Source organism: Diachasma alloeum, unplaced genomic scaffold, assembly GCF_001412515.2.
Source record: "Diachasma alloeum isolate Michigan unplaced genomic scaffold, Dall2.0 Dall_scaffold_00521, whole genome shotgun sequence".
In the NCBI taxonomy this organism is placed as follows: Eukaryota; Metazoa; Arthropoda; class Insecta; order Hymenoptera; family Braconidae; genus Diachasma; species Diachasma alloeum.
The window spans coordinates 149,141-162,284 of NW_021680653.1; the positions used below are offsets into that span (position 1 = coordinate 149,141).

The following is a 13,144-nucleotide window of genomic DNA, read 5'->3' on the forward strand; positions in this document are numbered from 1 at the left end:
TGAAAACAGACATCATCTTTAGAGACATTTGTCATCTTTAAAGACTTCTGCACGCCATTTTTCGAGCCGCTTTTTCATTTGAGCCAAAAAAAAAATTCATATCTTGTCTGACATCTTTGTTAAAAACTCTGGTCATCAACTCTGGTTTTCAGTTGAAATTGGAATTGTTAATTTACACAATAATAGGATTGCATTGACAATTTTTTCTTAACTCGCAAAGATCTTCAAACAATTTGCTATCGATTGGTGATAAAATTTTTTGGAAATAATGAAATAGGGGGGATAACGCCTTTTTTTTCAGAGGTGATTTTCCAAAAATTTATTTAAAAAAAGTACTAACTAGCAAATGTTTTTTATTAGCTCGCAATTTTCTTCAAAACTACTTCAATGAGGAAAAAAAGAAAAATTTGGAATATCTATACATGAGGGGCTAATTGATCGGATCTCCCTGAAGATGCAGGCTGCAATGTTTGCGAAATGTCGGCGCAACGCTGAAACCAAACGCGGCATCTATCCGGAAGCCAATGATATCAACAATCATGGCCGCGAAAGCCTCAAAACTAAAAACTTGGTCTTATTTCATTGCAACGTGTAATGAGCCCTTACACATAGCATTATCTTCAGTTTTACGGTGTTTGTACGAAAAAACGTGTTTTTTCAATCGTTAATTACTATAAAAAAGCTTATTATTTTTTTCAGTTTGACAAGTATTGAAAATGATTGCAGATCGCTATTATTCATGCCATTATCCCCCAAATGAGTGAATATTCAATTGAATAATTAAAAATGAGTCAAATCAATCAAATTCTCGATTACCAACAAATGAAAGCTCTTTGAAAAATATTTTTATGCCACTCATGCCTGAAACCGGCTGGATTACACACTCGACGCTTCGCGTCTCGTGTCTAATTCAGCCGGTTTCAGCCTTCGTGACATAATAGTATATTTCGTAACGAGTGCAAAAAACATTTTTTCACGAGTTACGAACAATATTTTTCATCACAATGTGGCGGAAATTGGACTTTTAGGCACGCGGAGCGTAAAAAACTTTTTTTTACATAAACAAGTCATTTTCAAAAACTCATAACTCTCAATCATCAATATTTTTCAATTTCTCTTTTGCAAAATTTTCATCTAATCGCCATTTTTTCAAAAAAAAAATTGAGATAGAAATCGCCAGCATCGACTTTTTTGGTCTGCTGATTTGGCGTGGATCAGCTCATAACCAGTTTTCTAATCTGATTAAGATGAATTTCCCAGCAGCTGAACGCTTAGGTCCAGTAGCTGAACGCATACATAGAACAACATAATTTTTTATGAGGAAAAGGAAACATTCCCTTTGAGTATCTCAATTTGTTCCTCTGATTGGACTGCTACTGGAAATACGTTGGATGTGCAAGAAAGTTTTGACTATCGGGCCAATTTCGGGGACTCGGACTTTCACCTTACAATGCCTCCTAGGACCGCGAATTCCTTGAAATCAGTAACCTGATTCTAGGCAGCAGAACATTTTTTCTCTTTGTTTAATACAATGAGAAAGAAGTAAAATTGTTGTTAATGATGGATTGCCTGAAATTTTGAGGGGCAATAATTTCCCATCCAAAATGTCTTTTGACTTGTTTTGAAATCATTCAATGAACAAGATACTTTTTTTACAGAAAAAAAAATAGATACTTTTATCGTTATTCACTTTTCATGCATGTTAATCATGCCTGTATTTTCAGCCGGGTTGGTTTCCCTGAATTTATGCCCTTACAAAATTCCTCTGAACTGTAGAAATCTCACCTCTATCCTACGGAATGGGAATAGTGTGGTTAAGATAATGATCAAAACTCACTGAAATGCATCGGTGTAGAGCAATTGGGAATCCTGATGATGATTAATACCATTTATAAAATAAGTTCGTGCATTATTGATGTTCTTCCTTTCCTCGAGCTCCCATTTGCCAGCAATGTGATGGCACTTTGGTTTATCTCCGTGAATTTGAAGCATCTCGGTAAGTGTTCGACTGACAACATCATTGTAGCCCTTTTAAATCACAAATACGTAAAAAAGCACTCATTAATAAGGACCATCAATTTTATTAGAAAGAAAACTATCTGAAATACTTACGACTTGTTTACAAAACTTCATGTAAGCAACATAAAATCTCAAATCGTCTTTGAATCTCTCTAGTGCCTCTCTATACAAATTCATCACTCTGTTGACGATTCCATAATCAATGTCACGTTTTTTCTGAGTGATTCCAAATTTCTAAAACCCAGAAATTAATAATAAAAACTTTGTTTATTTACTTTTGCGTAAAAAAAAATGAGAATGTGATGAAACGATGATGTCAATGGTTTAGAAGATGAGCACCCACCGTTCTTCGCTGCCTCAGGAGCTTCAGGAGATCCATTTCATACTGAATATACCGTAAGTAATCCTCTTTACTTTTGATTGTTCTCGAAAGTTTGTATTCGTAGTCTTTTCGTTTTTTGATGATTCCTCTGGAAAATGAAACGAAATAAATCATAATGGTGTATATTCACAACAATCTAGGCATCGAATTAATGAATAGTAGGGGAGAGTGGGATAAAATGGACACTTCTGAATTTTTTGAAATGTTAGTGATGTGGTGAATTGTGGAAGAAACAGAATTTTTCTTTAATGGAAAGAACAATTCTTCCCCTTTGTGATAAGCCTAGACTGGTCTTAATAGATAAATCTCTTTGTAAGTTATAAAATTTTTTTTCAAGTAAAAAGTGTCCATTTCGCCCCACCCTTCCGGCTGTAGGAAGGGATTCACAAACGCTTAGCATTACGAAAAATGTACTATTTCACGAATGTGATTGCAAATTTCATGATCACGTCGATCTGCAAAGTTGGCACTCTTCGAAAACAAGATATACGCCGGAGGAAGGTTTTCTATTGCAAATGGCGATGTGTTTTAAGGGGCAACCAATGGCCACAAAATCTTCAAAAATTTCCAAAAAATCTTCTGCTGTAAGTAATCAGTATTTTCAAAGCTCAAAGCACTTGATTTTTATCCTCACCTTTTGGAAAGCAATGTCCTTTGGTTATGGAAAATATTATGACGGGGTTACTTTACTCCAAAAACGGAAATTCAATTATATCTTGAGTTAGTGTTCGCAAATGTTGATCGATTTATTTGGTACAACCCCAGAGATAATCCCTTGCATCACAAAGAAAATTTGACTTTGCTCTCTTTGTTATTAACAATTACAAAGTAATTCATCTCAACAATTTTGAACAATATTTGTTAAATCCAACAACTATTCATATAACATTAGAAAACGATAGTGTACAAAGTTCCAAGCTTTTCTCTGCTTTCTTGTGGAAAACCCATATTTCCCTGTAAGAGCCCTTTAAATTTCGAAAATGATTAAAATACAAAAATCTTCAGCCTAAATTTTTTTCAGAAATTTCGTTTGCAATTCGCCAAAACTTCCGCAGTTGAAAATAGCATTTTACTCAAATATTTTATCTTCTAATGAAATTATTATTCATCTCCACAGTTAATATTAAGGAAGTAGGGTCATGGGAATTTCAGAAAATGGTATGACTATGTACTCAATTGTCAAGAAGCCTGAGGAGGTTTAAATTATAAGCGAAACGTCGCGAATCGACAATAATCTAGTGCAGTTTATTGTTTTCTCCACATTTCCGGTGACCCTATTTTCTTAATTTTATCTTCACACAAACGAAGAATTCATGGAGGAAATGTCCACAGACTTTCTCTGTGAGATTCCAGCCAAAATCGTCTATTATCATTTCGGTTCACTACATTTTATCATTTCAACATAGTACAGTAAACTCTCCAACATGGAATAACCGTCGAAAAATAGAATTCCAGCAAGGAATCTTCCTCCACCAATTCCCTCACATCCATTCCGCCATGAAAATGTTCATTCTTGAAAGATCCCAGTGTTTCTTCTTGGAGAATATGCCATGAATTCTATCTTGGAGTTTTTAGTGTAGAGAATTGGGGTAATCCATTCTCTGACTAACCTGATTTCACGCGCATCGAACAATTTAATCTTTTCCATCAGCTCCAGGTGCTGCACCGAGTTTTCACACCGTTTTTGCACTCTTTCAGCCATATTTTGTGATTAATTGACTCCAGTGTCAAAGTGAACAACGGAAATATCGTTAAATCACGATGATAAACATTTAAACACACGCACACACGTGTTGCCAAACTCTGGGTCTGGATGAGCCTGGAGTTCAGATTAGGTTAGAACAATCAGATCGATATTGTAGGTTTCTTCCTATTAGCGTAACCGCAATTCAAAACAAGCAGGGGACAGCGAGCATATGACAGCACGCCAGTGACAGTGGTATTGTGTAGACAACTAGTGACAATTTATAAATTTTTCCCAATTTTTAATTTTTTAATTTTTTCATTTCAAAATTATTTATCGACCATTTATGAACCATCAATCATTCCTTGACAAAGGTATTTTTTTTTCTCCGTGTAAGAGGTAATGAGATTTAATTCAAATACAATCATGCTAGATTCAAGTAAAAATGACTGAAAATGAGACTTTGATTTTCCTGATTTATAATGATTTATGATTTAGGAAAAGTCTTCTCAAAATAATTCAAAATTTCACTCATTACCAAGAGTTTTTTCCCGCTAGATTTCAGTACGGAGATTCAGAGATTTTTACTGAACACTAGAAAGTTTCGAAAAGGGCCAGTGTAGGTAAAACTACCTACATTATCAACCAAACATCTCATCGAACTTGTCCCCACCATCACAAGATGGCCTCCCCATTCTATAAAATGCACTGCTCTTACAAACCCATTTTCGGATCAATGTGCCGGATAATTTCATGATGGCCGACAGTTTTTCTCGTTTTTCCGTTTTGTCGTGAGTTTGTAGCTCGTAACCTTGTGATTATAAATACAAAAAAAAACATAAACAAACCATTACACCGACGAATGATAAAAATAATACTAACACTGAGTTACGAGAATGACAGAAAGGACACCGTCAATCGTAAGTTTGTAAATAAAATAAGCTAGCAAGTGCCTTCTCTACTTCATTCAGCACAATTACAAATAAATTATTATTAATTTACGAATTTTATTAGCTTCATAAATCCACTTAGAATTCCCCAAAAAACATCAAATAATTGCCATCATTCCCGTTTAATTTGTTGTCATAATCACCATTGATATTCTTCATTTATAAAAATTAAAACCAAAAATACGAAGATGTAGTGCGCAAACTCAAGTGTAAACACGCAGCCAAACGGTTCATTGGCCGTTACGTAGGGGAATTGATGACGTCATGCATTGACGAGTGCTCATCATATTTTGCCGTTTGTTTCTCACGACTTCTGCCATCACCACTTATTGCTCAGGCGACATTAGCTAGACGCATGCTAGGGATTGAATGAACAGAAAACCCATCGATAATAAATGTAAACACATTCATTTCCATTTAACTTTCCTCAAACAAACGAGTATGAATCAGCTATGCATAACAAATTTTTATATTTATTCTTTTATATTCAATGTTTACTTAATTTTATGACATGAGTTAGATTCCCTCAGGGGTTCGAACCATTTCAACACCGGACGCTAGGCCACGAGGCTTGTTGAATGTTTCTGTACTTAGCACAATCGTCAATGGCTCCCTGGATGAATGGCAGTTGTACGATGTTCATGTCATAGTTAGAGTTGATTAAAATAGCGTTTATCGATGGGATCGGGAGTTTGGAAAAGTTGAGATGTTCCTGGGTTGATCCGGTAATCGGATTCAGGGCTGCACATCGGGTTTTCGCCAGGATGCAGGCTGTTGTGTTGACGAATAGTTGAGCCAGATGTGTATCCTCTACTGAGAAGTCAGGGATTATATGCAGGGCTTCCCTTACGCACTGGCGAATCTATGAAGGAGATTAGAGTAATTTTGGAGCGAAGGGAAGGATAGAGATGAGATAAAGACGGTTTTGCAAGTGACTTTGGAGATATCCTTGAAGCCAATGGGTTCAGGAGTATGTTTTAAGTGATTTCTGATTGTTGGAGTTTTAGGAAAAATCTAATAGTTTCAGAGATATAGGAAAATGAAAAATTAAATATGAGGTATTCCATGTCAAATGAGTAAACGGCTGACTCTCACACTCGTGGAAATTGATCTCGATTTTTTTTGCGTTAGGGGGGGGGGGGGCTAGAAAAACTCTCTCTTAATTTTCTTAAAATTTTTTCGACAGCCCATTTCGGAGATATGATTTTTTTCCGTTTTTTTTTCAATAACTCTGGTTCTATTCAGCCGATTTTTATTTATGACGCTCCACAATTTTCCATTTTTTACATTTGTAAGAAGATTTTGGGTATTTTTTTTTTCAATCCCTAGGTGCTCATAATACGGAATTTTCAAAATTATGTCACATTTTATTTTTCTGGTATTTTTTTTAGTAACTCTTGTAATCAAAACAATTACTTGAAGCCGTCATACAAGTTGGGTAGCATTGTAGATCTCTTTTATTTTCAATTTTTTTCTAGAAATTCCACGAATTCGGTCAAAATACCCCAAAAATTGAGTTGATTGACTTTGATTATAAACAGTATGAAGTGAATTTAAATGTATACCTATATGTTACATATTTTTTCGATACATAATCGAAGTCGTTTTGGGGTGTTTTGACCAAATGCGCAGAATTTCGAGCAGAAAAAATTAAGAATAAAATAGATCAAGGACAAAACCCAACTTGTATGACGGCTCAAAATATTTGTTTTGATTATAAGAGTTACTGATAAAAAGATGAGAAAAACAAAAGGTGACGTAATTTTGAAAATTAACGTTTTTCATTTTTTTTAAATTCGGTATTATGACCACCTAGGGATTGAAAAAAAAATACCCAAAATCTTCTTATAGATGGTAGAGTCATACATTAAAATCGGCTGAATAGAACCCGAGTTATTGAAAAAAAATGAAAAAAAAGACAAAATTATATCTCCGAAATGGGCTATCGAAAAAATCTGAAAAAAATTGAGAGATAGTTTTTCTAGCCCCCAATCGTAGAAAAAGTCGAAATCAATTTCCGAGAAGGGGAGGCTCAGCCGTTGATTCAGTTGGCATGGAATACCTCATATAAGAAATTGTTCAATGCCCCTCATTTTACTCACTTAGTAGACATTTTCAAAGGGTAAATTTACACTGCAAATCTTGATCTTTCAACTTTCGATACAGTTTTAAGAAATATGTCTCTAAAAAATATTCTGGACATTTTCATTTTCACGTCCCCGCATGTTGTTGACAAAAATTATTGAGTTGACTGATACTCCAGGAAATATATTTTGTTTGTGTTATTACTTGAAACGGTTTTGTTTACGAAAACATCGTCTTTGCCCTGGAATCATTATGTCAATTTATCATTTTGAGATATTTTTAACGTGAGGTTGAATCAACATATGCGTTTACGAATTGTCTGGTCGAAAATATTTGTTGTTCGCTCAATTGAAGATTTGAAGAGTTGCAAACAATGCAGAGCAACGACGTCATGGGAGAAAAAATCGATTAATGTTTCTTGCGTGGGATTTATTCGTCTGTTCAGATTGATGACGCCATTCCGGAGTCATTAATTGATGTTTTCGTGCGTGCTTTCTTAGGGGGAAAATGTAATTAATGAAATTCACTGTGATAAATGGTTACCGCGTGGATCAATAACTCCAGTAGAAGGGCTGACAGTGGTTGATCTTCTCCCAGTATTTTTCACAATACAAATTCCCCTGAGTGCGAAGACATACCTCGTGATTATGAACCCACGGGTTCTGTTTATTCCCACCATTTTATCATTCCTTAATGCCACAAGCGCCTCCTGTGTAATTTATTTACATCATTTGTGTATTTACAATTGTCCTAGAACTGTGACACATCATTTCGTGTATTTACAATTCAGGAAAGAAATTATGAAATGGTTGTTTGTTGGATCATCGCAGTACATAGAAAAAAAATTACTAGTTTTCAGTAACAATTTCTGAATTTCACAACTCCGTCGTAGTGGAATCTAGTGAGATAAAAATGCCGGAATTTTAGGAAAATTTTGTCTAAAAATACTAAAAAAAAATTACATTTAGTTTTTTTAATACTCATAACTCAAAAATAAATTAATTAATTGAGTTCGGTCTAGGCTCATTCCAACGAGAAGAAGTATACGGAAAAGTCTAGCTTTCAACAGATTTTGCTAATTTATTGGGGTAATTCTGGACCAAAAAAATTCTCATTGTGTCCAATATATTTGAAAGTAGGAATACCAATTTTTATGAATTTTTCAGTAACGAAGTTTTTGTGTTAAAAGAAAAAAACCGAAAAACGGCGAGGATTGCCTTATTGCGCAACCACTTAAGGGTTAACATAAGTAGATTTTTATCACTGAAACTATCTTCTGAAATCAAGTAGCCAGTCTCATTCTCAGTATAATGCCTTATGGAACCTTGATTTTCTTAGAATTAGTAAATTGGTTCTAGAAACTAGGAATTTTTTTTCCGTATCATTACTGATATGAGATGAAGATGATCAAAGGACATTTTTAACAGAAAATTTAATAGTCTGAAAAGGTCGTCTCGTGTCATTTTTTGGAAAAGCAATCCATCCCCGAGATGATTCCACAATTACACTATTAGAAAAAAAATGAAATTTCATGGACAGTTGACCACTAATTTTCAGGACAGTGACACTGAATGCGATTTAGGGGGAAAAAAATCACGAAATTTCAGGTTTCACTGAAAATTCAGTAAAATTTCGGAATTTGAAGCAGCCTAAAGACGAGAATTCCTTAATTTATTTGAATTTCCAATATAATATGAATATTCAGTACCAAATTACATTGAATTTTCAGTGAAATCTGAAATTTCATGATTTTTCCCCCTAAATCGCATTTAGTGTCGCTGCCCTGAAAATTCACGAATATATTTACCGTAATTTTCTGGTTTTCCATTCATTTTCAGGAAAAAATATAATTGAAATTTACAGTTCTCTTTGATTTTTCCACGAAATTTCTTGAAATTTCAGTGGTAATTGAATTCGATAAAAATTTCCAAAAAGTACACTTGAAAATGTAGACAAAATTTTTTAACAACGTAGGAGAAATCACAAAAAGACAGCAAGAAAAATATTTTGAAATGATTAATGAGACAACTAACTAGTATCGCAGATGGACGTTACCAGACTATCCTTGTTCACTTGTCGTATGCACTCCAGAAACGTGCAATAGATTGTCGTGGGGGTGGCACGTGTCTCCGCATTGCTTGTAGCGTTCTTGGAAAATTGATAAACGAGGAGAAAATATAATGGTAATTACTGATAACATTTCCTAAGAACTAATGAATTTTTTAATACCTTCAGGTAGGCACTACAGTGACCGTAATTCGAGTCATCAAGATACAAATCAGCACAGGCTGACATTGATAATAGCATTGGATATCCTGAGGGTCTATTACTTGCTCGAAAGAAACACCCATAACATGCGTCACGGGCTACCACGTCGTCTTCGTCCTGTGAATCATTGCAGAGTTGATTCAGAAGTTGAACTGTCCTTACACTAGAATAATAAAAGCCCTCTATTAACTTTTAACGACAAGAGATGAAAATATTTTCTTTAATTGTTCAATGAAGACAAATTTGAATCTCGACATCCAGAAACTTTATGTTTCTCAGTTAAAGTAACAAGAAGTTCATATTCATTCAACTAAACTGCTTCCTACTCCGACATTAGAAGAGCAGTTACAAAGCTTTCGGCTCCACTAACTGACACCCCGCGAATCCAATTTATAACGACTATAATAATTACTTCAGAACGTAATATCGAAGAAAAACGAAAGTGGAAAATTTTATTTAGAAATCTTCACGACTCAGAATTCACTGGTTCATTCGTTGAGGATTCTTAAAATATATTTATTAGTCGAAATTACCCCGTGTCAGGTTGCTCTTGAATACGAGAGACGAAAACTGGGGAAATGGAAAATAGGGGAATGTCTATTTATAATTCTATAGTGAAGTGGTAAACCAGGATAAGTCCAAAAATGGAACTTTTTCAGGAGAGTTAAAAAATTTGACCACGTTAGAGAGAACTTTTGATTCAAGTAATAGAAAATTTTTCAAAACAATTGCACTTATCCTACTTTACCACGTCATTACAGAATTTAATCAGAAAAATTTTAAAATATTCGAATTTGCTTATTTTACAGTTGAGTTCAGAATTGAAAGTACTGTTTGTGTTTGGACAGTTTGCCTAGCATTTTCCGAAAATTTGAGGTCAATATGTCATTAACGATATCAAGTACTGGCATATTGTCAATGATTCATTTTATTGATAGTTGGAAAACGAAGAATTAATTCTCATTTTATTTATGTGGTTCTTTGATTGAAAAAAATATATAATTTCGGTGTGAAACACATGCACACACTTTGTATAACCACCGAGCAACACCTTTGTTAACCCCTCGTGCACTGTAGCTTCACAGAACGTTTTTTCAAGGGCAAGAAACATATTAAAAAATACATAAAAATAAATAACCATCATTACGTAGATTTCTCGAGTTTTTAAAGTACAAATGAAACAAATGTCGCTCGCCCAGTACATTTATACATTGCCACCGGATTTTCCACGCATGATAAAATCATGTCACGAGCCACATACAATTAAATTCATTATGCTCTGTGAAACAATAAAAAAATGCACAAAAGAAATTCAATTTATTGTCCCACAAGAAGGGCAAAAATTCAGGTCATCCTCAGTTATCGCATAATTACTTATAATTATTCTCCTCGTTATTCTGATTGCATTCAATACATGAAAATAAAAAATATTAAAAATATAACATTCATATTTTTCTGTACAATCGAGAGAGTCTCCATCGATTATAATCACGGGTTTGCTGGAAATAAGGGCGCCGATTTTTTCCCGCGTCGAGGCCTCCTGTAAAAAGAAAATAGTGGGGATTGGTGGCAGGCTGGGTGCAAGGTAAAAGAGGGGAAGGGCGAGCTCGGCGTGAGGAAGGACGATCAATACTTGTGCACTGGGAAAACTCCGCCAGCCGCATCCCATAACAGGGTCGTCGTTGAATTGATTGCCCTTTTTCGTTGATTCAAGCTCTCATTTTTTTCCCACCAACTCAACAATCTGATGACATTTATTCATTGACCTTTCGATCAATATTCAGAATTAATAATTGAAAAGTTTATTTTACACGCCATCAGAGGCAAAAGAAAGGAGAAAATGAAAAAAAGTCTGTTACGCATATTAAAAGTAATCAATTTCATTGGTCATGGTTTGATTAAAAGGAAATGCAATAAACCCTTCATCCACTGCTGCAGGGAATTTAACTCGCGGAAAGTGATGGAGGATGGGAAATAGGTTCAACAACTGTGGATTCGAATAGAAAATTGTCATAGCACCATTTTCATCACAATTTAATGAAATGTAGAAATGTTTCTTGTCATTCACGGAGAAAATTATTTGGTGAATTTCATCAACTATTTAATTAAAATTGAGAAAAAGATTTTTCAATTTCATTTGACAACCATTTGTTAAATTTTCAATAAACGTTCGTCGATTTATTTGATGGATCAAATTTAACAAGGAATTGTAGATTGCGAAAATATCTTCTAGGGTAGACATTGATCGATTGTCAAGATATAAATGATTGCGGGATTGTTTCCAAATATATATATGCCCTCACCATCTAGTTTGGTAGTCAACATGAATTGAATTAAACTGAATTTTTTTTTCTGAGTTTTAATTAATTAGTTGCTAAATTTCATCAACTAGTTGGTGAATTTCAACAACTAATTGGTGAAATTCACTAAATAATTTTCTCCGTGTTCGCTGAACAATCCACTTGAAAGTCGTGGATTGTTCAACAAACCATGAATCTGTATCAAGTGTTAAACCATCATTCAGAGATAAAAATACGTGAAAAATGATTTTTAATTTAAATGATTCATCCCCGAACATACACATTACACATTATGAACCCCCTGACTCGACGTACTCAATTCTGTCTCTCTCTCTCTCGCCTCCATTTGTACGTCGCCGTGACGTAGGTTATAGTGGGTGCAATGACGTCACTAATCGATAAACTCCGTTCCCATTCGTCGTACTACGCCACCCTCCGGGCTGGGTGCGCGTCGTACAACAATCCCTGCTCCATTTTCTTTCAACCCCCGCCCGGAAAAAAAAACGTATTTTCTTCAGCTCTCTACCTAATTTCGAATATTATATGAAATCACGTAACATGGAACGTAGATAACTCAAGAGAGAGGTGAAAGTAGTCGAGAACCGCCTTTGAGTTAGTCGCCATTCTGTCTGGGTCATCGCGTGCCAGCATTAACAGATATACTTCCCCCGTTTGATGTTTAAATTCTCGTATATACAGCAAAATTGCCTAGAGTTTTCCTGGGAATGAGATGAATAATAGATCGATGTAAAACACATTCGAGAACTATATCCATTGTTTTTTCATTTGATTGATAGACAATGAGTAATAGCAAGTATTCTTGTATGTTCGGATGAGTTTTGATTCAAAGTTCCACGAATGAGGCCACTGAGAGTTTCAAGGTGGGAGGATGAGACAGCTAGACAGGGACTATTGATCCATCAGCCTCTCCGCAGGCCTCGTGTTATCTATATACAACAAACCAGTGGGATAGGCCGGGTGAATTCACTTTGATGCAGTATTATCTCCATCTAAACAATTCCCAAACTCTCTCACAAATTTTACCCTCCGTCTCCCCCCTATCGTTTTTATTCCGCTATTCTATTTTGTTCACATTGGAAGGGAGAGCGGGATAAAACAGGGCGTGGGCAAGACGGGATGCGGGGGTCGTCGTCCTGTGGGGCGAATGAGAGGGATGGAGGAAGGAAGGAAATACTCGTCAGACGACAGGGGACTAGGGACCTCGCAGCATCTCGGGGGCCGATGGTAGGTGGGGCAGACTGCCTACAGACGGGGAGAATGGGTTCAAATACCTCGGAAGAAACCGCCGCGGAAATCTCAGTCCTAACGTGTGACTAATCGCATATATACTGAGAAAAATTCGACGCTCGTTCAAGGGCGCGGCGCTTAATTCAAGGCATTGCTCATGACTTTCATTTAAGATAATTGCCAAAAAATAGGTTGTTGAATCGAAGTC

At 35.4% G+C, this 13,144-nt stretch overlaps 3 protein-coding genes across 3 annotated transcripts in view; 1 reads left to right on the forward strand and 2 right to left on the reverse strand.

Annotated features, from left to right (window-relative positions):
* LOC107042789 (U3 small nucleolar RNA-associated protein 6 homolog) overlaps positions 1 to 4,207 on the reverse strand; it is an 8,633-nt gene extending 4,426 nt beyond the window's left edge. The window contains exons 1-4 of the mRNA XM_015263975.1: positions 4,012 to 4,207; positions 2,363 to 2,489; positions 2,113 to 2,253; positions 1,838 to 2,028 (exon numbers count right to left, since the gene is read on the reverse strand). Of these exons, the coding sequence (XP_015119461.1) occupies positions 1,838 to 2,028; positions 2,113 to 2,253; positions 2,363 to 2,489; positions 4,012 to 4,103 (551 nt within the window). The 5' untranslated portion in view covers positions 4,104 to 4,207. The remainder of the gene's footprint in view (positions 1 to 1,837; positions 2,029 to 2,112; positions 2,254 to 2,362; positions 2,490 to 4,011) is intronic.
* A 640-nt stretch (positions 4,208 to 4,847) lies between these two features.
* LOC107042808 (3-phosphoinositide-dependent protein kinase 1) overlaps positions 4,848 to 13,144 on the forward strand; it is a 106,937-nt gene continuing 98,640 nt past the window's right edge. Inside the window, exon 1 of the mRNA XM_015264005.1 lies at positions 4,848 to 5,005. Within this exon, the coding sequence (XP_015119491.1) occupies positions 4,982 to 5,005 (24 nt within the window). The 5' untranslated portion in view covers positions 4,848 to 4,981. The remainder of the gene's footprint in view (positions 5,006 to 13,144) is intronic.
* On the reverse strand, positions 5,557 to 10,592 carry LOC107042809. The gene is made up of 4 exons (XM_015264008.2): positions 10,417 to 10,592; positions 9,350 to 9,551; positions 9,176 to 9,268; positions 5,557 to 5,897 (listed from the first exon to the last, which is right to left on the reverse strand). The coding sequence occupies exons 1-4, from the start codon at positions 10,590 to 10,592 to the stop codon at positions 5,580 to 5,582; spliced, it is 789 nt and encodes a 262-aa protein (XP_015119494.1). The 3' UTR covers positions 5,557 to 5,579.